Source organism: Armigeres subalbatus, chromosome 2, assembly GCF_024139115.2.
Source record: "Armigeres subalbatus isolate Guangzhou_Male chromosome 2, GZ_Asu_2, whole genome shotgun sequence".
Lineage (NCBI taxonomy): Eukaryota > Metazoa > Arthropoda > Insecta > Diptera > Culicidae > Armigeres > Armigeres subalbatus.
In genome coordinates, this window is record NC_085140.1 from 365,778,011 (window position 1) to 365,804,105 (window position 26,095).

A 26,095-nucleotide genomic window follows, 5' to 3' on the forward strand; every position below is an offset into this window, starting at 1 on the left:
TAGTATCTTAAAACACTACGGTTTAATAACTTCAAATGCTAGTAATACCATTTTTCTCGACCTGTTCTAACAGACTCTGCAAGTTTATATCGAACAACTCACATCTGATGGGCATTTCCAGCGAGTAGAACGGATTTTTCAGCACATAATCCGAGTATAGTTCATAGATTCGTTTCAATAGCACATCCATTCCCAGCTGAAGACTTTCGGCCACGACCATAAACTTCACACCGGTCAACGTCTGGAAGCAGTGCAATCGGAATGTGTCTGCCTCTAGCACCTCGATGCCACTGCTTTTCGGTTCCGGACTCAGCTGACTGGCGATGGCAAACAGCGGATAGAACATACTGGCCAGGAAGATTTTTTCGTTGGTGGTCATCTTGGGGCGACTAAACTTAAGCGTCAACGGATAGTTTTCTTTATTTTCGATTATTTCTTTGATTTCACGACCATCTTCCAGGACGGAACCGTTGGCTAGGATGCCGTTAACACAAACCAGCACGTGACCAACTGAAAAAAAAAGATTAATGAAATATTTTTGATTATTTAGATTATTACGTTACCCTGTAGTTTTCTTTTTGTCATGTCAAGGAAACATGTATAGCAATAATTCTTGACCTGTCCAAAAGTATAAAACTACAGATTAACGTACTGTTAACATTTACAAACTTTCTAGGAACATATTTGGGAATTTAGACATTTATGTGGTTCACATCCACAAGTTCTGTGTCGCCCCAATTACGATGTCAAATTACCGAAAGGAAAATATAGACTGGTCCAGTAGTTATAAGCACTACTTGTGTTTTTTTTAATTTCGAACTTTACAAATTTTGAACAAGTTTTTGACTACGTATATAGCTTATTATCTTGGCTACTTTCTACTAATGTAGAGTTTTGCAGATTTTATGGGATATAAGTAATGTTTTAGTATTTCATACTGTTTTGAGATGTTTGTACAACATGTTTTCAAGTAATTTCCTCAAATTTGTCACCAATACCCAAACTTAATCCATTGCATATGGTCATTATACTTATTTACCAAGCATTACAAGTTTACTACTTAAAAAAATAACAGAAAGAGAATTAGAGGCATGTGAAATTCACAGGGTGCCGCTTCAAAAAACGTAAAATAAATATCGGGCCCTCGTTTTCACTTATTTAACATGTTTTTGCTTAATTTAATCAATGTTGGCTTATGACTAGGATTCTTAATGAACCCCAACAAAGACCGTACGCCAAAGTTATTTGATCTTTATGCCACGCTGATATCAATTTATAAAAATTTTCCTAGAAAAAGTTTTACACTTTTTTGAGGGTTTCTCATCTTCACAACATATTTGCAACCACTTCTCTTCTTTTATGCATTCCTATTTGCCGACTATTTTTTAGTGTGTTTATAATTTCTGAAACAGTCTTTATATTATCACTAAGTTGGTTTTCCTAAATGTAATTTTTTAATCAGCATCCTCGATGGTTAGGGGAAACAAAACAAATTTGACTTTCTATAACATTTAGGAAATTAAGAGTTTACGGAGGGACTTAAGAAAACATGAAACAGTTAATCGTTATCAAAAAATAAAAACGGCAATCTTTGTCATGCGTAAACAATGTTAGTAAGTATTACAGCTTCCGACAGCATTCAGCAAATATGCAAATAAAATAATATAGCAACTATGATAATACGAACCATTTATTCCATCCTTTTGACCAAAACCGACAGAAACTTTTTTCTGCTCATACTCCAAATTGATTTCTAGAGGGTAGCTGAACGTTCGCTCAGTTTCTATCTTGGGCACATTGTGATCCAGGTTAAATATCAATCCTCCCGATTTGCTCACGATGTATACTCCATAAATCACCATTTTGGACAAAAATTCACTCTACTTTTATGAAATTTTCAATCTATGTAAATCTCAATCAATTTTTAACTTCAGCGAAAAAAACATCACTGCGAAGCAAAACCAAAACAAAGTTTCACTTTTTTAATCCATGGATTGCAACAAAACAAAAAATGACATTGATCATCACATCGCAGGATGCAAAATATCGGTGATTAAAAATCTACTTGAATGACGGTAGTTCAATTTTCGAGCAATTTTGACTGACAACGTGTAGGCTACATTGCCGAAATCAACTGTCAAGACCACACAGATGATTTTACGTTCAAGATTTACGTGACTTGTTTATTGAGATTCTCACGTCCGAATGTGTGAGTGGCGATAAAAGGAAAACAAACACTCCTAGATGATGCAACTCAGCAAAGCTTGGGTTAAAATGAGTATATTTCCATACATTTTTTGACTCTTTTGCAGTCATTGTGATGAGCCAATCAATTTTGAGGTTATGAGCAGAAGGAAAACAAACATGTATTTACACATGCCGAATTGCACATTAGTGTGCGAGCGATAAACGTCACTCATCTCTATAGAGAAAATTTTTGGACTAGGTATACGAACATTCACTGACAAAACATTACTGTTTTAGGTCTTTCGCAAATTACGTAACGCCCAAAATAATCGTTTTTAAATTCACAAACATTTTTGTACAAATATCGTACCGCACTGATAACCTTTTCCACTTTCTGAAGCGATATAATATATTATGAAGGCTATTCAGGCTAAGATCTATATAAATATACTATATCCTAAGTATACTAAATGTCAAAAAATGTCGTCCGTGTAGTGTAATTTTTGAATAACCCATTATACCTGTGTGTGTTTTCATTCAACATACTCAAAAGATTTTCCTACCTATTGAGGTGCGTTCACGGTTTGATTCATTGTGGAGTTTTCAGAGAACGGTGATGTTTTGATGTGTGTAAGACAAAAAGCAGTAGAGATACAAACATCACAAGAGAAAATCAACACCCTTTCTTTCACCGTAATAAAATATTGCAAAATTTTATGTTCTCCTTACCTTCCTAGTGGATTATTAGTTACCCGCAATGGATAGTTTATACGTGAGTATAGAAAGTGATGAATAATTTGTGGAGCACTGCCTTTAATCGAAGAAATTTCTGTTCTCTTCCCTATTCCAGAACATAGGGACCGCAATATTATTCGGAGTCTTAGATAGCATTAAGGGAATAGCCGTAGTTTTCTACCTAGATAGGGAAGCGAACCGGAAGACCTCGCAGCAACTGAAACCGGGCCGAGCGACCAAGGAAAGTCTGTCCACTCCGACGCCAGCAGCTGTTGCCCATCAGCAGTCACAGGCCACCACAACGAAATTAATAGGTGTAAACAACAAAGACAACGTGAAGAGGAAAGAGTGAGTTTCATACGTATTAGGTATTTTTTTAATTTATGAATGAGGTTTCGCTTTTTGCGTCGTCTGAAATTTGGGTTGGTTCAGATAGGGATTATTATTTTTTGCTTATATTTCATGTTCGAGATCCACCAAAGTGCCTAATGAAGTATGTCTTATGTTTTTGACAAATTTTAAATTATCACACCCTCAGTTGGGTGGTGTTGGATGTGATCCATTTGGCATAGCAACCTTTTTGCTTAGTCAGCGGTGACACTATTGAAAATTCACGCGAGTATGGTTATTAATAAATCTCAGATTAATAACAAGGCAGAGTAGGTACAAAAGACAGAGCAAAGCACTATGTCGAAGGTCTGATTGCATCACTCAATCCATATTTTGATCAATTGGAGCTCGAGAAAAAAAATGATTAAACCACCTCAAGCGTTGTTGGTGTCTTTCTAGTAAATTAAAAAAAAAGTGCAACATTTATGAAAAGCCAAATGTTTGTAGATCAGTTTCTGATACTGGACATAATTTTAATTTTTAATTTGTAATTTGTAATTTATTAGTAATAACGTAAACCTGGTAGTTACTAACTATTTTTCAGGTCAGGAAAATACAGTTATTAAATTAACAGGTGGGATGAACTAATTATGATACCAATTATTTTCAAATAAGTATAGGGTGGCCATATGATTTTTGCCTTTCTCGTATACTAAATATACCTAAAGACTATTTTATCACTCTAAAACCGAGCTTTTGATAGAAGGCTCGAAGACCCATAGTGTTATATACAAATCGATTCAGCTCGGCGAATTGAGGAGATGTCGATTCCGAATTCCTCCCCCGAAGCTAGCCACTATATACGAGTCGAGCATTGGCTTTAGTGGTCTAGCTTTAGCCGGTAGCGAGGACTAAATCAAAACTGAGTAACTGAGGAAAGCCTTTCCTTCGTTCAAATTTTCTTGCACCTGAACACAAAATAAATCAACAAAATCCCGGCGGATATTTGTTCTAGGAACTTATTTGTTTCAAATGTCGGAGGTAGACTTGTAGGTACCAACCGCCGCCAAAATAGAAGGAATAACATTAATGTTTTTCTAAGAAATTTAATACAGAGTGGCAATGATAAGATGATACACTTGAAAAACGTAATAAAACTTGAATTGGTATACCTTTCTCTTATATTTGACATGTAGCACCAACAAAAGTTTATAATGTTCCATTATAGCTTGTTTGCTTTGAGTAATTTGTACTTGTGTTTGAAAGTGACACACATTAGTGAATCGAGAGTTTTGAAAACCGCACGCAACTCCACTTTCAAAATATAAATTGGTTGGACTAAATTTTTGAAATACTAGCTAATCGATTATTTTACATAAATCAACTGTAACATATTTAAATTTGAAGGGAACACACATTCGTTGGTTCGTGAGAAATAATCTAAAAATATTTCTATGAGTTTACTGTGGGTCACATTTTAACATGAGTACAAACTACTGAAAGTAAACTATCTGCAATGAAACTGTAATAATTTTTCTTGTTACTTCATATGAAATTTAAAAGAAAGGTGTACTAATTCAAGTCTCGCCCAAAATTAAAACATTTATTTTGTATTCACAATTTAAGCAAACGTCAAAACTTCTTTTTTCCCATATTCCAAATTGGGTTCCATTTGCTTGATTCGTTCACAAGTTCTGCAGAAATTAGTGTTTTATTTGTATAGGAGCCCCCTTCTAGAGCGGGGAGGAGTCTCAAATCATCATAACAATATTTATTGTCTTTAAAATCTGACAAATTCGATTCCATTTGCTTGATGAGTTCTCGAGTTATGGAGAAATTTGTGTTTCATTTGCATGGAGCCCCTTAAGAACCAAAAATTAAAAAAAAAATAGAAAAGGTGTTATTTTTGCACTTTGAGAGATTATACACGAATGTTGTTACCTCCAAAATTGTGGTTTGCAAATATTGATTTTGTAGTCACTAGTTATAAATATGACTGCAACTAATTTTTATGGTCTGTTATTTTTAATCCACTCTAACTTAATCCACTAAAAAATGGTAGGCATCAGGTGAGCCGTTAAAACAAAGTTCATTTATTTCATTATAGAGACATGTTACAGCTGCGAACTCTAGTTTATACGGAAGCTTATAGTTCATTTTCTTTCTAAAAACACCATGGGTTCACATATTTATGCTTAGTTTCATTGAAAAAACTTAATAATTACATAACTTTGATTCGTATCATGGTTTAAACTACCGTGGACCCCCGGTAATATGACCGCTTTTAATCTGAACACTTTTTAATTTGAACCCCGTTGGTTTGAACATCGTTCAAATTAAAAATAGTTCAAACGTCATTTAACACGTCAAGTTTCTATGGTTTGCTCGTTTCGAGTCGAGGTGCGCAATGCCACCCCAGGTTTAAACCACGATACATTTGAGTTCAAACGATTATCAGTTTTTACCTTGTATAAATATTACTTTTTTAACTATCTAAAACTGATTTTCAATTGTATCTCTATAATGAAATAAATGAACATTGTTTCAACGGCTCAACTGATGCCTGCCATTTGGTTCAAACCATTATAAGATACCCTACTTTTTTAACTAGGGAGTGGGACAATTTGGGAAGCACCCCCTATTCCCGTCCGCAACGTTTTTTTTATCTTTATTAAGGTGTTTTTTTAATCTACTAATCTATGACTAAGTTCAACGCAACGCAACGTTAATAACTCTACCGCGTTCCAACCAAATGGCTTGTACATCACTAGGTGTCGACAGAAACTAACGATGTACTAAAAAACAAGTAACTCGGTTGTAATGCGATCGAGTAATGAACGTTGTGTACGGGAATAGGGGGTACTGCCCAAATGGTTCTCTACCCTATCTAATACTGTTTCTCAATTGTACGATGATATCAATGGATTACAGATAAAAATGGCCATGATTGGATACCCTACAGTGAGTCCAAAAAGTATTCGTCTAGCTGTGTGTTTTCTAGAAAATGTAAAAGATAGAATCTAGTAAACTCAAAAAATAAAACTATCGATTACATTGTAAGTAAATTAACCAATTCATCTTTATTGTTAAAAATCAAACATAAAACAATAACAATAAAACAATAACAGAAACAAAGGGAACAAAACATAACAATTCTTTTATAGTGGTATCATTCTGATTAGGGATCCTATATTAAGAGATGTGCGAATACTTTTCCACACGATTTAGCAACGCTGTTACTTTCGTAAACAAACGCTGCCAGCACTTGCCGCACTGAAAAATGTTTAGGCTTGCACATGACTTTACATTCGAAGACACTTTTTGATTATTTTGTCTATCCTCTAGCAGTGCATTTTCGCTAAAATTAAAGAGCAATACGAATGAACACGATATAAGGCATCAACTAGACTACTTTACTTACGAAAGCAAAACTAATTGTTTATTCGATAAAACTTTTCATAAAATCTATTTCACCAAAATCGCAATACCTTTCGATCTGCAACAATAACGATGTTCATTTGGCTCAGATTTTGACAGTTCTCAATGCTCGATTGGCTCAAGATGGCCGCTTTCGCATATCTCTGAATGTAGGATCCTAATTCTGATCCACCCTATTATTATGATTTCAGTTGAAAATCGAATTTCGCAGTCGCGAAAACCGCTTTTATTCGCGTTCAACTTATAGCGCATCATTGCGCAACTGGTAGACATTATTCGCAACCAGATGCGCTATACAGCGCACGAGATGCGCAGTGATGAAACTTGCGACTAATAGGAGAAAATTAGATTGTCGTGAGTTCAAAAATTCGGTTTTGAGCTGCACAGATAATATAAGTTGAGTATTGCCGTGTCTGTATATATGTCATGTCAGTTATAAGACAACATTGTAAGCACAAGTTCGAAAATAAAGATATTTTATTTCCAAGTACACGCCGCGGTTTTTTTTATCGTTTTACCGGATCAAACCCCCACAATTGGTGACCACGACGCGCGTAACTTCCGTAGTTCGCGAAGAATTCACGAAAAAACTGAAGAATTTCGACCTGTATCCAGATAAGTGAGAAAGCATTTCGAGATGTACACGTAACCTCAAATATGACTGATCCGGATGTCACGGCAGCAACATCATCGGTTTCGGTGTAGCTGCCCGAGTTTTGGAAAACCGAACCACATATGTGGTTTGCCCAGGCTGAAGCCCAATTTAGCCTGGCGCAAGTCACCAAAGATGAGAACAAATTTTGGCATATTATCGCTGAAATTGATCAAAGCGTCATCTGTCATGTAGCGGATCTTGTTTCTACCCCGCCGGCAGACAATAAATACTTAGCAATCAAGGATCGACTGATTGCCCTTGCCTTTGCATTATCTCCGCAAGCTCGGTTGGAGCAGCTTCTCAGTTCGTGTGATCTAGGAAATTTCCGTCCAACTCATCTCCTTGCCCGGATGAGTGAAATCGCAACTGGCCTGAATGTCGACGACAACCTAATGAAAATGCTCTTCTTGCAACGAAGCCCGCCAACATCAGGACAGTTTTGGCAACCAGCGATGGAAGTTTGGCAAAGCTTGCCGAAATGGCCGACAAAATGATTGACTCCTCCAATAGCTGCGTTTCGGCGGTTTCCGTTTCTACAAGGAAGCAAATGGTCGTAAACAGCGTTGGAAACAACAGCCAAACCGTCGACCGAATATGCATCATTGAGGGAGAAATGAGAGGTGCTCACAACTGAAATTCGCCGATTGAAAATGGACAGAACAGGAGACGTGGTCGATCCGCTTCCAGACCTAGGGCAGTAAACGTTTCGATTTGTTGGTATCATCGTAAATATGGAGCAAACGCAGAGCATTGCCGCGAACCATGCTCATATGACCGTACAAAAACTAGATTCTCACCCCTAGAGTCGGCGCGGATGGGTGATGGATTCGAAAGTCGTCGTCTAGTGATACTGGATACCATTTCTCGATGCAAATTTCTTGTGGACACCGGTTCAGATGTGTCCATCATTTCGGCATCTAAATCTGATAAACGGAACAGTACAGGTCTGTTTTCATTACATGCTGCAAACGGTACGAAAATTAGTACTTATGGGAGCAAGTTTCTTTCTTTGGACCTTGGTTTACGACGACGTTTTACGTGGCGATTTGTGATGGCGGACGTTAGCTGCGCAATCATCGGTGCAGATCTATTGGCGCATTTCGGTTTACTTGTTGATTTGCAGCGCCATCAACTGATTGATGGCACCACCAACCTTCGTAGTTCCGGATGTTTGAGAACTACAACCATACATGGCATAACTGTCATCAACGCTACCCATCCTTTTCACGAAGTTCTATCTGATTATCGAGAAATTCTTTCGCCATCGTTTGCGCATCAGAAGGTTTTGCACGATGTCACACATCACATCGTCACGCGTGGTCCACCGGTTGCGTGTAAAGCTCGTCGAATGCACCCGGAAAAATTGAAAGCGGCGAAGGATGAGTTTCGGATTATGTGCGAAGTAGGCATTTGTAGACCGTCAAGCAGCAGTTGGGCCAGCGCATTACATTGCGTTCCAAAAAAGAATGGTGAGTGGAGGTTTGTAGGAGATTATCGGCGTCTTAATAAGGCAACAGTCCCGGACCGATATCCCGTTCCGCATGTACACGATCTTTTGAATCGTTTTGAAGGTAAAAGCATATTCACTACGTTGGATCTTGTGAGAGCCTACTACAACATTCCGGTGGAGGCGGCCGATATACCGAAAACCGCCGTTATAACTCCTTTCGGGCTTTTTGAATTTACTCGAATGCCTTTCGGTCTCTGCAATGCAAGCCAAACATTTCAAAGGTTTATGAACAAATTATTTGCGGACCTTGATTTCGTCATTGTTTTCATTGACGATATACGCATAGCTTCATCGAATGACGTGGAGCATAAGGAGCATGTGAGAATAGTTTTGGACCGCCTGAAGGAAAATGGCCTAACTATTAATATTTAGAAATGCAAGTTTTCGCCCCTGAAGTTGATCTGGGTTACGTGGTATGTGAAAAGGAGTACGGCCGCTTCCTACTAGAGTTCAAGCAGTGTTGGACTATGAAGTCCCAAAAACGGTCAAGGATTTACGCTGTTTCCTTTGCGCTGCTGAACGTCTACAAACGTTTTGTTCCGAATGCTGTTGAAATCCAGAATGACTTGAGGATGCTAATTCCAGACAACCGGAGGAATGATTCCAGACCAATTTCTTGGAATGAGCAATCTGCTCGTTGTTTCGAGTTTTGTAAAAAGTCGCTAGCAGAGGCTACTTTGCTACACTATCCAAATGCGTCAAAGCTACTTGGACTTATGGTGGATGCTTCCAACTTCGCGGCTGGCGCAGTTCTGCAGCAACTTGAAAGGGTATTTGGAAACCGTTAGGATTTTTTCCGTCAAGTTATCTCCTAGTCAACAAAAGTACTCCACGTTTGGTCGAGAGCTAACGGCAACGAATTTAGCTGTAAAGTATTTTAGACATTTGATTGAGGGACGAGAGTTCATGATTTTTACCGAACATTTTCCGCTGACTTATGCCATGACTACCGATCCAAGCAGTCGATTACCTCATGAGGAAAGATATCTGCAATATATTGTAGAGTTTACCACTGACATTCGCCATATCAGTGGTAAAAACAACATTGTTGCTGACGCTATGTCCAGAGTAAATGCAGTTGTTGCCGAAATTGATTTCAACTCCATTGCTAGGATCAAGTAAATGACCGTCAACTACAAGATCTAGTGAATTCGAATAAAACATCGCTTAATCTCCAGCTGAGACGAATTCCATCATTGTCTTCTCCGATATATTGTGATGTGTCCGTTAATAATTGTATTCGGCCTTATCTTCCAGAAAAACACCGAGTGTCAGTCATGAAACAATTACATGGACTGGCGCATCCTGGGATACGGGCCACAAAAAAACTTATCGCCGATAGATTTGTTTGGACATCGATGAACAAGGACATAATCAAGTTTGTGAAGTCATGCCTGCAGTGTCAAAAATCGAAAATCTCACGTCATACCGTCGCACCACTTTCGACTTTTGAGGCGCCGAAAGCACGATTCCGACACGTACATGTAGATTTGGTTGGGCCACTGCCCCCCTCAAGAGAATTCCGTTATCTACTTACAATGATCGATCGTTTTTCGCGTTGGCCAGAAGCAATACCGCTCCAAGACATAACAGCGCGAACGGTAGCAATGGCTATATATACCGAGTGGATTACACGTTACGGTACACCCGAAACAATCACCACTGATCAGGGTCGTCAGTTCAAATCGGAAGTATTTCAAGAATTGACGCAGCTACTTGGAGTTCATCATATCCACACCAACGCATATCATCCACAATCGAATGAAATGGTTGAGCGTTTCCATCGAACGATGAAGGCAGCATTAATGTGCACCGCTTCGAATAATTGGCATGAACGTCTTTTTTTGGTTCTGCTTGGGCTAAGAAGTGCATTTTGGGAAGATTCTAAATGTTCAGCTGCAGAGCTCGTTTTCGGTCAGCGGTTGAGAATTATTACAGACGTGAACCGCACGGAGTTTGCAAAAATCCTACATCAAGCATTCCTGGACGTAAAGGCACCCGTAGGAACGCGTCATTCCAGGCAACGAGTCTTCGTAAACCATAGGTTGAAGGATTGTAGTCATGTGTTCGTTCGGGTTGATTCAGTTAGGCGACCACTTCAACAACCATATGAGGGACCTTATGAAGTTGTTAAGCGAAGTGATAAATACTTTGAAATTCTGGTGTTCGGAAAGAATCAGATAGTTTCGATCGATAGAATTAAGCCTGCATTTGTTTGTGATCAGAATTTGTCAAGTTATCCCCAAGATGATCGTCACACAGTCATTACACCAGCAGGGCACCGTGTTCGATTCATGGTGTAACTGGGGGGGCGTATATAGTGGTATCATTCTGATGCACCCTATTATAAGCAGGGATTGAACTTATCATTTCATTATCATTTAGTATTCAGCCAATAACTCAGTCCAGAGGCGGAATTCCGAGAAGTGTTATATGGCGGACTTCTAGCGCTATTTCCCCTCTACAACTTTGTCTTAGGGTACATTGTACTATGTCTAATATTTACAGTGTGAAACGCTAGTACCACTTAATATACTAAATGATAATAATGGCGGTAAGCTCCAACGAGGATAATACTAGTTTTAATACTGATTAAAATAAATCCGAGATTAAATTTAATACCCTATTTGGTAAGCACCAAACTCATATTAAGCACGCAGCCACTTTCTACTCTGCAGTGTAGTGAGAGAGTGTGCGTGTGAGAATGATAGAATTATACAGAATCATCAATAATTCTGTTTTGTTTATGTTGCTAGTTTCGTTCTATTTGTGAAATTGAAAAGATTAAAAATCGTGGAGGCTGGACAGTATTTACCAAGAGCGATCCGGGATCACATTCCAGTTCAATGAACGGCCAGCGGTGGCAAAGGGTCAAGGATACACTTGCCAAACGATCCAGCAATGATACCACTGAAATTAATCGTCTACGAAGGACGCGGTACAGAAGGCGGTTAGCGGACTAGGCTGTCCTAATTTATCAAGTTTTTGGAGCAGCTGAAGTTGAAGAGATCGAAGAGATTGTCCTCGATCCGAATGACGGAAATCAACAAAAACAGTCTCATGAATCGCGTCTGACAGGACAATGCAGCGGATCAGGATATTTTGCATGAAAAAGGTATTAATATTGGCACCTGTAATGTAGAACGATGAATAACTTTAATTACAATCGATTTAAGGTTGACGGTTGATGTGGAGTATGTGGCCAAGCAGCGCGCGAAGGAACATCACCCGTGGATCGGTAATCGCAACATTCGCAACAAAATTATTGCAAAGTGTTATTCACAGCTATGATCCCAGAAAATTAAATAAATAATAAATCAATCGCTTAGAAAAACAGTTCTAATCAGTTATTCTTCCGTCTCAGGGAATCCTTCGGTCATCGTTTATCGGATTTTTTCCTGCGAGGATAACAGCAATTCATTGAAGAATTCCTCTAGAAATTGCTTTGGTGATCCCGCTAGAGATGGACGATTCCTCCATGTTTTTCATTGGGGTTTTTTTTTTCAGAAGCTCCGGATATTCGCAAAAGTGTTTTTTCAAATAAATCCGAAATTCTTCGGTTATTATTTAGGTTGTTTAACCAGACATCGCACGGGGGATTTTTATAGAGCAAACTCTTGCGGTACTTAAGTCCGGGAAATCCTGCATTTTATTTTTATGATAGGCAATAATTTCAATCCAAGTCCAATCCGCATCTAATCCAGTCAATTTATTGTTTCAATATAATTTCCAATCCTATCCAAATCCAAATAAATCAAATCTGTATCCACTCTATATCTTATCAAAATCCTATAAAAATCTAATTGATATACCAAATCCAATTCAAATCCTGTTCAAATCCAATCCCCTTAGAAAATCCTCAAGAAATTTCTCCTATAAATCTTCTGGGGATTCCTTCAGGAGATCTTACTAAAATACCTTCAGCAGATCCTGCTCGAAATTCTCCAGGTATACGTTCTGGAATTCCTTTAGAAGTTCTTCTTTGAAAACCTACAGAAGTTCCTTCTGGAATTTGTATAGCAGTTAGTTCTGCATTACCTCTTGGAGTTCATCCTGCAATTCATCCTGGAATTTATTTAAGAATCCCTCCAGGAGTTCTCTGTGGAATTTCAGATCATAAATTCGAAATTTTCAGATTTCAACATAACTGTCTCGGTGTTTTATCCCGAGCCTTCCGTTCACTATCAGTAGTGATGAAATACGACATTGCACTTCTTTCGCAATTGTTTTTTGCATCTTCACATCAAGATTATGTGATATAATATGATACTTTCGAATGGTTGAGTGGCAACCGCCCTTCGGCCCTGTCATGCGAATCTGGGGTCGTGATCAAACCTCACCGAAGGGGCGGTTACCTCCAATACCTTTTCCGAACTAAATCTATCACATGTTGTACATATGCATAATCAAGTTTCAGACATAGTAATTAATTTCCACCCGGGTGGCTTAATACCCGGCATAGGCAATTAACTTTTGAATGTACTGATCTCGAGTGGCGATCTCTTCGCTTGTGTGGTCGTGTTGATCTGACGACCAAACTGGTACAACCTCACACAACCCTACTTCATTGACCGCCGTTGCTGATGAAGCAAGTGTGTAGGAGCCGGACAATACTAAATACTCATCCTACTTGGTTGATATGATGTGTACAAAATACATTTGAGAGAGTTTAGTTCTGAAAATGTATTGCGAGAGACCGGCTGGTACCTGGTGCTGGGAATTTGGTTTCATCAGTACTTGCTAAGCTGCGGTGGACGACGGAGGTCCTTCGTAGCTTAGTAGGGAAAGCACCTGTCATGCGAACTGGGGTCGTGGGATCAAACCCCACCGAAGGGGCGGTTACCCTCCAATACCTTTTCCGAACTAAATCTATCACATGTTGTACATATGCATAATCAAGTTTCAGACATAGTAATTAATTTCCACACCGGGTGGCTTAATACCGGGCATATAGGCAATTAACTTTGAATGTACTGAACTTGAGTGGCGATCTCTCTTCGCTTGTGTGGTCGTGTTGGGATCTGACGACCAAACTGGCAATAACCTCACACAACCCTACTTCATTGAGCGCCGTTGCTGATGAAGCAAGTGTAGGAGCCGGACAATACTAAATACTCATCCTACTTGGTTGGATATGATGTGTACAAAATACATTTGAGAGAGTTAGTTCTGGAAAATGTATTATGAGAGATCGGCTGGTACCTGGTGCTGGGAATTTGGTTTCATCAGTACCTGCTAAGCTGCGGTGGACGACGGAGGTCCTTCTGTAGCTTAGTAGGGAAAGCACCTGTCATGCGAACTGGGGTCGGGATCAAACCCCACCGAAGGGGCGGTTACCCTCCAATACCTTTTCCGAACTAAATCTATCACATGTTGTACATATGCATAATCAAGTTTCAGACATAGTAATTAATTTCCACTCCGGGTGGCTTAATACCCGGCATATAGGCAATTAACTTTGAATGTACTGATTCCTTCAGGAGTTGGTTCTAGAATTCCTCCAGGAGTGCTTGCTGGAATTCCTCCAGTAGTTCTCTATGGAATTCGTTTAGGAATTCTTCTTGAAATTCATTTAGGAATCCCTCTTAAAATTCATCCAGGAATGAAAATCATCCAGTTCCTCCAGAAGTTCTTCCGGGAGTACTTCCGATATTTTTTAAAGCAGTTTTCGAGGATTTCCTCCGAGAGTTCCACCGGGAGTTCTTCCAGGAGTTCCTCAAGGTAGTTCCTCCAGGAGCTCTTCGGAGAGTTCCTCCAGGAGTACCTTCGAGAGTTCTTCTAGGAGTTCCTGCGGGAATTCTTCCAAAAATTCCTCCGGCAGTTCCTCCTGGAGTTCCTTCCGGAAGAACACCTGGAGAAACTTCCGGAAGAAGTTCTGGATTAACTTTCAGAGGAACTCCTGGAGGATCTCCCTGAGGAAATCCTCGAAAACTGCCTGAGGAACTTCGGAGGAAATATCGGAAAACTCCCGGAAGAACTCCTGGAGGAGGAACTCCTGGAGGAACTCCTGGAGGAACTCCCTGAGGAACTCCCGGAGGAACTCCTGGAGGAACTCCCGGAGGAACTCCTGGAGGAACTCCCGGAGGAACTCCTGGAGAAACTCCCGAAGGAAGTATCGGAGGAACTTTTGGAAGAACTCCTGGAGGAACTGGAGGAACTCCTTGAGGAACTCCTGGAGGAATTCCTGGATGAACTCCTGGAGGAACTCCTGGGGAGGAACTTCCGGAGGAACTCCTGGGGAGGAACTCCCTGAGGAACTCCCGGAGGAACTCCTGAGGAACTCCTGGAGGAACTCCTGGAAGAACTCCCAGAGGAACTTCCAGAGGAACTCCCGAGGGAACTCCCGGAAGAACTCCTGGAGGAACTCCCAGAGGAACTCCCGAGACTCCTGGAGGAACTTCTTGAGGAACTCCTGAGGAACTCCCGGAGGAACTCCTGAGGAACTCCTGAGGAGGAACTCCCGGAGGAACTCCTGAGGAACTCCTGGGGAGGAACTCCTGGAGGAACTCCTGGAGGAACTCCTGGAGGAACTCCTGAGGAACTCCCGGAGGAACTCCTGAGGAACTCCTGGAGGAACTCCTGGAGGAACTCCTGAGGAACTCCTGGAGGAACTCCCGGAGGAACTCCTGGAGGAACTCCTGAGGAACTCCTGGAGGAACTCCCGAGGAACTCCTGGAGGAACTCCTGAGGAACTCCCTGAGGAACTCCCGGAGGAACTCCTGGAGGAACTCCCGGAGGAACTCCTGGAGGAACTCCTGAGGAACTCCTGAGGAACTCCCGGAGGAACTCCTGGAGGAACTCCCTGAGGAACTCCTGAGGAACTCCCGGAGGAACTCCTGGAGGAACTCCCGGAGGAACTCCTGGAGGAACTCCCGGAGGAACTCCTGAGGAACTCCCGGAGGAAATCCTGGATGAACTCCCGGAGGAATTCCTGGAGGCACTCCCAGAGGAGTTCCTGGAGGACCTTCCGGAGGAATTCCTGGATGAACTCCCGGAGAAACTCCTGGAGGAACTCCCAGAGGAACTCCTGGAGGAACTCCTGAGGAACTCCTGGAGGAACTCCTGGAGGAACTCCCGAGAAACTCCTGGAGGAACTCCTGGAGGAACTCCTGAGTGAACTCCTGAGGAACTCCTGGAGGAACTTCCGGAGGAACTCCCTGCGGAACTCCTGGAGGAACTCCTGAAGGAACTCCCTGCGGAACTCCTGGAGGAACTCCCGGAGGAACTCCTGAGGAACTCCTGGAGGAACTCCTGGAGGAACTCCTGGAGGAACTCCTGAGGAACTCCTGAGGAACTCCTGAGGAACTCCTGGAGGAACTCCTGAGGAACTCCTGAGGAACTCCTGGAGGAACTCCTGGAGGAACTCCTGGAGGAACTCCTGGAGGAACCCCTGGAGGAACTCCTGGAGGAACTCCCGGAGGAACTCCTGGAGGAACTCCTGAGGAACTCCTGAGGAACTCCCGGAGGAACTCCTGAGGAACTCCCGGAGGAACTCCTGAGGAACTCCCGGAGGAACTCCTGGAGGACCTTCTGGGGGAACTCCTGGAGGACCTCCTGGAGGAACCCCTGGAGGAACTCCCGGAGGAACTCCTGAGGAACTCCCGGAGGAACTCCCGGAGGAACTCCCGGAGGAACTCCCGGAGGAACTCGGAGGAACTCCCGGAGGAACTCCTGGAGGAACTCCTGAGGAACTCCTGGAGGAACTCCCGGAGGAACTCCTGAGGAACTCCCGGAAGAACTCCCGAAAGAACTCCAGAAGAAACTCCTGGAGGATCTCCTGGAGGAACTTCCGGAGGAACTCCTGAAGGAACTCCCGGAGGAACTCCTGAAGGAACTCCCGGAGGAACTCCTGGAGGAACTCCCTGAGGAACTCTCGGAGGAACTCCTGGAGGAACTCCTGGAAGAACTCGCGGAAGAACTCCTGGAAGAACTGGCGGAGGAACTTCTGGAAGAACTCCCGGAGGAACTCCTGGAAGAACTCCTGAGGAACTCCCGGAGGAACTCCTGAGGAACTCCCGGAGGAACTCCTGGAGGAACTCCTGGAGGAACTCCTGGAGGAACTCCTGAGGAACTCCTGGAGGAACTCCCGAGGACTGGAAGAATTCCTGGAGTGAAATTCCGGAGGAACTTCTGGAGGAACTCCGGAAAGAACTTCTGAGGAACTCCCGGAAGAACTTCTGAGGAACTCCCGGAGGAACTCCTAGAGGAACTCCTGGAGGAACCCCTGGAGGAACTCCTAGAGGAACTCCTGAGCAACTCCTGAGGAACTCCTGGAGCAACTCCTGGAACAACTTCCTGAGCAACTCCTGGAGGAACTCCTGAAAAATCCTGGAGGAACTCCCGGATGAAATCTCGGAGGAACTCCTGGAGGATCTCCTGGAAGAACTCCTGAGGATCTCTCGAAGGAACTCTCGGAGGAACTCCTGGAAGAACTCCTGAAGGAACTCCTGAGGATCTATCGAAGGAACTCCTGGAGAAACTCTCGGAGGAACTCCGAAAATTCCTAAAGGAGTTCCTCCGGGTGTTTCTCTAGGAGTTTCTGCGGGAGATTCTCCAGGAGTTTTTCCGAAAGCGTCTCTAAGACTACCTCCGGGAGTTTCTTCGAGAGTTCCTCCAGGAGATCCTTCGAGAGTTTCTCCGAAAGTTACTTCAGGAGTTTCTCCAGGAGTTCCTCCAAGAGTTCCTCCGGGTGTTCCTCCAGGAGTTTCTCCGGGAGTTCCTCCAGGAGTTCATCCGAGAGTTTCTCCAAGAGTTCTTCCGGGAGTTTCTGCAGGAGTTCCTCTGGGAGTTGCTCCAGGAGTTCCTTCGGGAGTTTCTCCAGGAGCTCTTCCGAGTGTCTCCAGAGGAGTTTCTCCCAGGAGATCCTCCCAGAGAACTCCTAGAGCAACTCCCTGAGGAACTCCTGGAAGAACTCCCGGAAGTAATCCCGGATGTTTTCCCGGAGGAGCTTGAAGAACTCTTGGAGAAACTCCTGGAGGAACTCCTGGCAGAACTCCTGCAGGAACTCCCGGAGGAATTCCTGGAGAAACTCTGTGGAACTCCCGGAAGAACTCCCGGAAGAACTCCTGGAAGAACTCCTGGAGGAATTCCTGGAGAAACTCGGAGGAACTCCTGGAGAAACTCTCGGAGGAACTCTTGGAAGTAGTCCTGTAGGAAATCCGGGAGAACTTCCAGAGGAACTCCTAGAGGAACTCCCGGAAGAACTCTCGAGGAAACTGCTGCAGAAACTTTTGAAAGAACTCCTGAGGAACTCCTAAAAGAACCTCCGGGAGTTCCTCCAGGAGTTTCTCCAGGAGTTCTCCTGAGTTCCTCCGGAGTTCTTCAGGAGTTCCTCCAGAGGAGGAACTTTGGAAGAACTCCTGGATGTAATCCAGGAGGAACTCCTGAGGAGCTCCTGGAGGAAATTTTGGAGGAACTCTTGAGGAACTTTGTCCTGCTGGAATTGTTGGAGGAATTCCCTGAGGAACTCAAAGAAAAATGCTGGAAGAATTCACGATTCCTGGAGGAATTTTCCTGTGGAGTTCCTGAAGGAGTTCACGATGGAATACCTGGAGGAATTCCCCGGTGTAATTCCTGGAAAATTTTCTGTGGAATTTCTAAAGAATTCCCTGCTGGAATTTCTGGAGAATTTCCCGGTGTGAATTCTTGAAGGAATCTCCGTAGGAAATCCTGGAGGAATTTCCGAAGGAACTCCAGAAGGAATTATTTCCCAAATGAGTTCTTCGAGAAACACCCGGAGTTGATAAGAAAATTATTTTGAGCTTTTAGTGGAATAGCCATTCACTGTCATAAGACGAGTTTAAACAATCCCATTGAATTCCACCACTTAATCATCCTGACAGATACGTATTTCGACCTCAACAGTAAAGAGTCTTCAGTGTCTCGTACTTGACTCGACCTGAGTCGAGTCGAGTCAAAAACGAGACACTGAAGACGGCCTTACTGTTGAGGTCGGAATACGTATCTGTTGTGATACAATTAAGTGGTGGAATTCAATGGGATTGTTTAAACTCGTCTTATGACACCTGGAGTTCTAGGAGCAATATCCGAGAAACTCTTGGAGTAATTTCCGGATTTCCTGGAGGAGTTTTGGAGGAAGTCCTAGAGGATTTCTTTATATGAATTCCCGGAGGAGTTCTTGAAGAATTCCTGGAGTATTTCGCAGGATGTCTTTGAAAACCCCAGGAGAATTCCTGAAGAATTCTCAAAGCAATTCCTGAAGGAATTCCTAAAAAGATTTTGTGGAGTAATTTTCTAGAAAAATTTCTGGAGGATATCCTGAAGAAATTTTCGATAGAGTTCTTGAAGGAATTCCTGGAAGTGCTTTAATAGGAATTCTCGAGGAGTATTTGGAAAATTCCAAGATTTTTATTTTTATTTTTAAGTATTTATTAATTGAACATCATGCAACTCTGGGAATACCCAGAGTAAATCCTGTAGAAATTCTCAGAGGATCTCCTGAAAACAAATCCAGAGCAATTCCCGGAGGGACACCTGAAGGAGTTTTTGAAAGAAATCTCGGTGGAATACGCTGTAGAGTTCTTGAAAATACCCTGTAGAATTCCTTGTAGAATTTCTGGAGGAATTCCTGGGAATATTTGGTTGAATTCCTGGTGGAATACCCGGAAGAAATCGTTGTTGAAATTTGGCTTCCTGGAGAAATTCCTGGAGGACTTCCTGGGGACTTCCTGGAGGAACTTCAGGAGGAGTTCTTGGAGGAATTTCCGACGAAGTTCTTGGTGGAATTACCGAAGGAATTCCTGGAGAATTTCCGGAGGAATTTCTGGAAAAATTCCTGGCGGAGATCTTTGAGAAATTCCTGGAGAAGTTTTTGAAGGATTCTTCAATATTGCCCTATACGTATTATGTAACCAGCTTAGGTCACGCAACGTGCAGACGGAAACAATATTTGCTCTGTATAAAACTCTAATTCTACCAGTGGCTATTTATGGACATGAAGCGTGGACGTCAAAAGAGGCAGACCTGAGAACTTTTCGAATTTCCGAGTGAAAGTGCTGCGTACAATACTAGGTTGAAAACAAGAAAATACTGTGTATGACTCAGGCGCATGAATCACGAGCTGTATCAAGTGTACAAAGAAGAAAATATTGTGAATCGTATAAGATACGGCAGACTACAATGGGCTGGTCACTTAGTGTGAATGTCGGAAGAAAGAATAGCGAAAAGAATATTGAACAGAGCACCGGAAAAAGCCGGCGAACACGCTGGCTGCACGCGGTGGATTTGAACCTGGGGACCCTAAACGTTCGGGGAACATCGCCCAAGACCGACGATTATGGAGCTCTACAATACAATAGGTGTATCTAGGTTGTAGCCAACCAGGTATCCGGATAGGTAATCTGGGAATTCCTTCAGGCGTTCCAAAAGTTTTACCAGGAATTCTTCATGAAGAGAATTCTTCCGATATTTTGGAAGAATTCTGAAGGAATTCTGATTTTGTTCATGAAGGAATTCCTGGATCATATACTGAAGAATTACTTGGTTAATTCCCGGAATTCCTAAAGGAGCTCCCTAGAGCTTGCGAATGATTTCATAAGAATTACCGAAGAAATTGCTCACACGGGTTTCTCAAAATTTTCTCACGGTAACAGTAAAATTTTAGTCAATACTTAATCACGGTTGCATTTGGCAGAAGTGTGCCTATATTATATGTAATTAGATACATTCTACAGTGTGCATACGTGTGCGAGGAAGACGTTTAAAATTCACCATAAATCAAAGCTATTCACGAGTTCCACAGAAACATTACAATTAGGCAAATTCAGTATTTTTATATCATATGTACTTCAAAATGAGATAAATTGGCATCGTTTCTACTTTGTCTAATGGACTGCAACTCTGCACTGAAGTCGATCGCGAGGATACTTTCGACCAAACATTTGCGTTGGCCGATCCAATCCACTCTTCGAACGAACGATTGTTTCATCTCGGATTTGTTTTGGGTCAGTGATTCCTCCGAGGATGGATATGTTCTTGCCAGCCGTTGTCGTGATGGCTGTTTCTGTTTTATGATAACATTGGTCTCGACACTGATGAACGTTGCTTTCCTTGACATTCCCGTTGCCCTAGCTAACGTCAGTTGTTTCCTTCCTCCCTTCCTTTCAAATAACGTTTCTCACTTGAATGCCGAATCTTAAACTGCAACACAGTCCGGGAGGTGGTGATTTCCTCTTTACCCTGGACCCATTCGGCGTGCTGTGCCTCCTGCACTTCGAGGGTTTGTCCCAAATACTCGGGAGCAGTTTCAGCTGAGTTGGCCGATCTGGCCGGACAATTTTCCAATATTGTATGATGGTATTTCCTCCATAATATTATGTTCACATTGTAATTGAACCGCACCGGGATATAATCGCAATTACCGCGTCGTACTTTTTGTTAAAATTGATTTAACCAGAGGATTCTTCAAATCACGGAAAGCAATTAAAAATCGACGTTTCTCGGAAAAACACCGACGGTGATGAATTTTTGTTTTTTTTTTCTTTTGACATTTGCTCCACACACGGCCGTGCGTATGTGTTCGTAAGAGCAAATTATGATTTGGCTGCGTACCTACAGAAAATCTCCGATTATCTTAATACCTGAAATCGGCGTATTAAGATTTAATCCGAGATTAAATGTGAGTATGATACTGCTTGATGTTTATAAAATCGAGGATAATACGAGATTTGCGTATTATCCTCGTTGGAGCTTACCGCCATAAGTGTTATTATCATTTAGTATATTAAATGATACTAGCGTTTCACGCTGTAAATATTAGACATAGAGCAATGTACCCTTAGACAAAATTGTAGAGGGGAAATAGCACTAGAAGTCCGCCATACAACACTTTTCGGAATTCCGCCTCTGGAATGAGTTATTGGCTGAATACTAAATGATAATGAAATGATAAGTTCAATCCCTGATTATAAGTTGAGTATTGCCGTGTCTGTATATATGTCATGTCAGTTTTATATAAGACAACAGTGTAAGCACACGTTCGATAATAAAGATATTTTATTTCCAAGTACTCGCCGCGGTTATTTATCGTTTTACCGGATCAGACCCCCACACTTTTAATACGGGCTCAAAACGTATTCGTCTAGTCAGGTTTAGCGCGCTTTTGAAACGAAAACAGGAGTTATAAAATGGAATTCAATATTTCGTTGGATTCCTCTGTGTATCTATGACGGGCTGTAGCTCTTGTGGCATGGAACTGACCAAATTAGCCGTAATGGGGGACGGAATATTCTTCCATTTATCTTTCAACACAAATTTCAATTCGTTGTTATTGGAAATATGACTTTCACGAATTGAGTTGATTGGGGTATTATAGAGTAGCTTCATCTTAGTACTTTGGGCTGTGTGCCTGAGGTAATTATCACCCTGTAAGATGTTTGTTCCCTGTAAGCCCAAATTCTCAGCACGGCCAAAACAATAAAGGATCCGTATGCTTTCGGTAGATGGTTAGAAGTCGTTTTTTGATACATTATTTTTATCAATTTTCACCGTTGTTTATGAAATACGGAGTCAGAGGAGCAAATTGCTAGCCATACCAAAACATTTTCCCATTTTTCGGATATATTGCACGTCATCAGGCACATCTGTCCTCTGTTCAGCGTTGAACAAATGTGGCCCTGGAAGTGCTGGTGCCCAATTTGACGTATATCTCGTCGTCCATCAAAATGCATTGTAGGTACCATTTGTGCAGAATTAATCTGCGAGAAGATAAACTGACTCGACCTTTCGTTCGGAATTTCTAAGGTTTTCCCAAATTATTCAGGTGTGCAAGTTTTAACCTTAAACTATTCATAAAAAGCTATCCACTTACTTTAATGAACAGTCCTTATTTAGGTTAAAAAAGGGTTTAGGTTTTTCAGTTTCATTGCCCTTTTAGATTATGGAGCATCATCCCTCGTATTAATAACGTGAAAATAATGCTTACAGAACCTTAGAAGCTATCCTAACATGAACACTTTATTTGATAATCGACATTGTTTTCATGAGATATCTCAATATATGTTCAGACATTAAAGTTATTTTTTTTCCTTTCAGCGAATCGAAAGTTCTTCACCGTGTACTACAATGCTGCCTATTGAACGGAGGGGTCTTCATGCTCAGCATTCTTCTGTTCGAATATGGCATCCTTCCAGGACTGAACTTCTGCCTGTCGTATCTGTTCTCTAACTCAGGAACCGTGGCCACCATCTGGGGCTGGATGAAACCGTCGCTGTCCCTATTGTTCCACGGCTTTTGGGTCGCCCCATTGTTCCTTCTCAGCAAGATCGTCAACAGCCTTTGGTTCCAGGACATCGCCGACTCGGCGTACAAGTTTCGCAAGGGGCGCCCCCAATTGATACCGAGCATTAGCAAACTGATCGCTGACACATTGATCAGCCTTCTGATTCAGTTACTGTTTTTGGTGCAGAGCACTGTTGTCAAGTATTTACCCATTCCGGTGCCGTTCGCGTGCAGTGTGCTCTACATTGTGCACATGAGTCTGCTTTGCTCACTGTACGCCTTCGAGTACAAGTGGTTCAACATGGGCTGGGAGCTGCACAAACGGCTGACCTACATCGAAACAAATTGGCCGTTCTTCATCGGATTTGGGCTTCCGCTCGCCATCCTCTCCGAACTGCCCAACTCACTCGTGATCAGCGGTTGCGTGTTTTCGGTTCTGTTTCCGTTGTTCATCCTCAGCGCAAACGAAGCCACACCCAAGGTGTCCGTATGGTAAGCATATTATTCACATATAAATGACGGAAGATGAAAGTCAACCTTTATTTCAGCGAAACCCCTTTGAAATTGTTTTCCCTCGTGGTGGCCATCACAAATGCCATGTTCACCAGTCGAACAAAACTGGGCAAGGCAGCACTGTCGACTCCGATTAGTGGCAGCTCGGCAGACCCGGGCTTGAGGCGTGGAATGACTCCACCGTTGGGTGGCGCGGGAACGCCATCTCTGAACTTCCAACTGAACCAACAGCAGAAAATTCGTCAGCAACAACAACAACAGCAGCAGCAACATCACCATCACCATCATCGGCAGCACCGGCACTCATCGCCGTCATCCAATATGGGATCGGTCGTGGGCGGATCGACAGTGGGGTCGTCCATATTGAATGCCAGCCAGCAACAGCAAACGCTACTAAATCGTAGCGCCAGACGGTAAATTGCGTGCACAGTTGAACTTTCCTCGGTGATACTAAGTCATCGTATATATATTCTGGATTTTATTGACTATGTCTACTGGACTTTATGTTGAATTCAAAAAACTAATATGTTGTTCTTTTTCGAATGTAATTTCAAATTCATAGGACTGGACAAAATCATGTTGGGTTTTTAAAAATTTATATCGCACTACTTTACTCAATCAATAGGAAGTAATCAATTCGGTAAATATGTAAACGAAAAGTTTAAAATTTAATTTAAGAGATTAAGCTTCAGCGACCGAATTTATAATTTGTCATTTATGGACTTCGTATAAAATAAACTCTTGTTTCTTATGCATTATTACTGCTTTGTGAGGCTCATATAATCTTGCATAAGACAAATTACATCCTCGCTACATTGACGTCGTGGCGGGAAATTTTCTAGATGGAGCAGAAAGTGTCCAAAAGCGAGAATCAAGCGATTACCTTCTACTATACCTTACAACTGGCAACACCAACCTGCTGTGACAGTCTACTAACGTAAAGATGTGCAAGCTGATGATCAAAAGGCCGTTCCTACAACTAAATCATCAATCGCGTGCACTGCAAATCACTGTTCGATGTTTCTGCATACAAGACACGATTTAAACTGGCGTGAAACGCACAATCATATTGTTTATGCGAGCAAGCAAGACAATAAATCGACATCAACATTTCATAAAGGTGAAACTTTGGTAAACAAAAGCTTCGCCCGTCGCGGGTTGGGCTAATTGGATCCCACCCACGCAATCCAGTCCCACTGATGTAAGCAGCGAAATATCTTCTTTCAATATATGGCGCCCTTTTGAAATGTTGGTGCCGAAATTGTCTAGAAATTGTATCAACAGAAACAACGGGTCTTTGCTGCAGTGTTGTCCTACACTCAGTGCAAAAATTCTGCTCTTTGATTTTACTCCATCCAAACGATTTTAAAGTCTTAACTAAATAAGTTCAACTAATAGAGGGATATTTGAATTTTCTAAATGTCATGTTAAACTATTGAAAAAATGCACAACAGATCCATAGGAGCGCGCGCACTGAAAATACACTGGAGTGTATTTTACATGTCATGTCAAAACATTTAGAATATTCAAATATCCCTCTATTAGTTGAACTTATTTAGTTAAGACTATTAAATCGTTTAGATGGAGTAAAATCAAAGAGCAGAATTTTTTGCACTGCGTGTAGGACAACACTGCTTTGCTGTACTTAACTCAATTTAACCAAAATTTCATTTCCTTTTCCTCTAACACTCAGAAAGCAAATATGTACATGTTTTCAGGATGCTTCCATTGCTATGGATGGCAGTGCTAATAGTAAACGAATAAAATTGAACACAATTTTGAATTCAACCGAATTATTTCCTTATAATGAATATTGCGATTTTCTCTTTATATACAATCTTGTAATAAGTTTACATCGAATGCTATGAAATCCAGAATATGAATATGATAGCACGCAGGAAACGCAAAATATGATAGAACCGCCTCGTGTTTAATACAATCGGGAATATAGATTCGATTGAACGCTAATGATCAAACAAAGCATACAACATACAGCGGCACATTGAAAAGCGGAAATTATTAATTACACACATTATACACGACGTGGAAGAAGTATGTAACATGCAACAGTAGGATTGCGGTTGATACGATGAAAATAATCAAATCAATAATGGTGCTCTGTTTCGGTTTCGTTGTGAAGCGTATTTTTTTCTGTTATGGTTCTGCGAAAAGAATTTTCTTGAGTTTTTTAGGGTACATTATATATAGAATATAGGCAAGAAGCATAACCAGACCAGCAACATGGAAAAACTTAATGCAATTTTTTAAGAATTATGTGTTTTTGTAAAAAAAATAATAATGTAAACGATCAGACTGCTTTTTCCTCTCTAGAAAGGAAATACAAGAAGATTTCTTTGAGATACATACAGGTTTTATCTTTTCGTAAATAGAATTGAAAGAATTTAAATTAAAGCCATATTTTTCAACAGTTGAGTGAATCATTACTATTCCTAAGCTCTATTGTGATGCAATCAATATTATAGACACAA

General features: G+C 41.6%; 2 protein-coding genes across 2 annotated transcripts; one reads left to right on the forward strand and one right to left on the reverse strand.

The window, feature by feature from the left end:
- LOC134217186 (trafficking protein particle complex subunit 4) lies at positions 1-2,049 on the reverse strand. The gene is made up of 2 exons (XM_062695969.1): positions 1,688-2,049; positions 1-510 (listed from the first exon to the last, which is right to left on the reverse strand). Exons 1-2 carry the CDS (start codon positions 1,860-1,862, stop codon positions 32-34), a joined length of 654 nt encoding a protein of 217 aa, XP_062551953.1. The 5' UTR covers positions 1,863-2,049; the 3' UTR covers positions 1-31.
- Positions 2,050-2,773: 724 nt separating this feature from the next.
- LOC134213021 (etoposide-induced protein 2.4) lies at positions 2,774-25,968 on the forward strand. Its single transcript, XM_062691483.1, has 4 exons — positions 2,774-2,959; positions 3,038-3,270; positions 22,908-23,585; positions 23,642-25,968. Exons 1-4 carry the CDS (start codon positions 2,945-2,947, stop codon positions 24,021-24,023), a joined length of 1,308 nt encoding a protein of 435 aa, XP_062547467.1. The 5' UTR covers positions 2,774-2,944; the 3' UTR covers positions 24,024-25,968.
- Positions 25,969-26,095: the final 127 nt, after the last annotated feature.

What these genes read in the sequence shown, in the direction of transcription:
- LOC134217186 (XM_062695969.1), bottom strand. Translation starts at nt 1,862, where the DNA reads ATGGTGATTTATGGAGTATACATCGTGAGCAAATCGGGAGGATTGATA. An exon ending in TCAAAAGGATGGAATAAATG is followed by an intron (nt 511 to 1,687) that starts GTTCGTATTATC and finishes TTTTTTTTTCAG; the next exon opens with TTGGTCACGTGCTGGTTTGT.
- LOC134213021 (XM_062691483.1), top strand. An exon ending in GACAACGTGAAGAGGAAAGA is followed by an intron (nt 3,271 to 22,907) that starts GTGAGTTTCATA and finishes TTTTCCTTTCAG; the next exon opens with CGAATCGAAAGTTCTTCACC. An exon ending in ACACCCAAGGTGTCCGTATG is followed by an intron (nt 23,586 to 23,641) that starts GTAAGCATATTA and finishes CCTTTATTTCAG; the next exon opens with CGAAACCCCTTTGAAATTGT.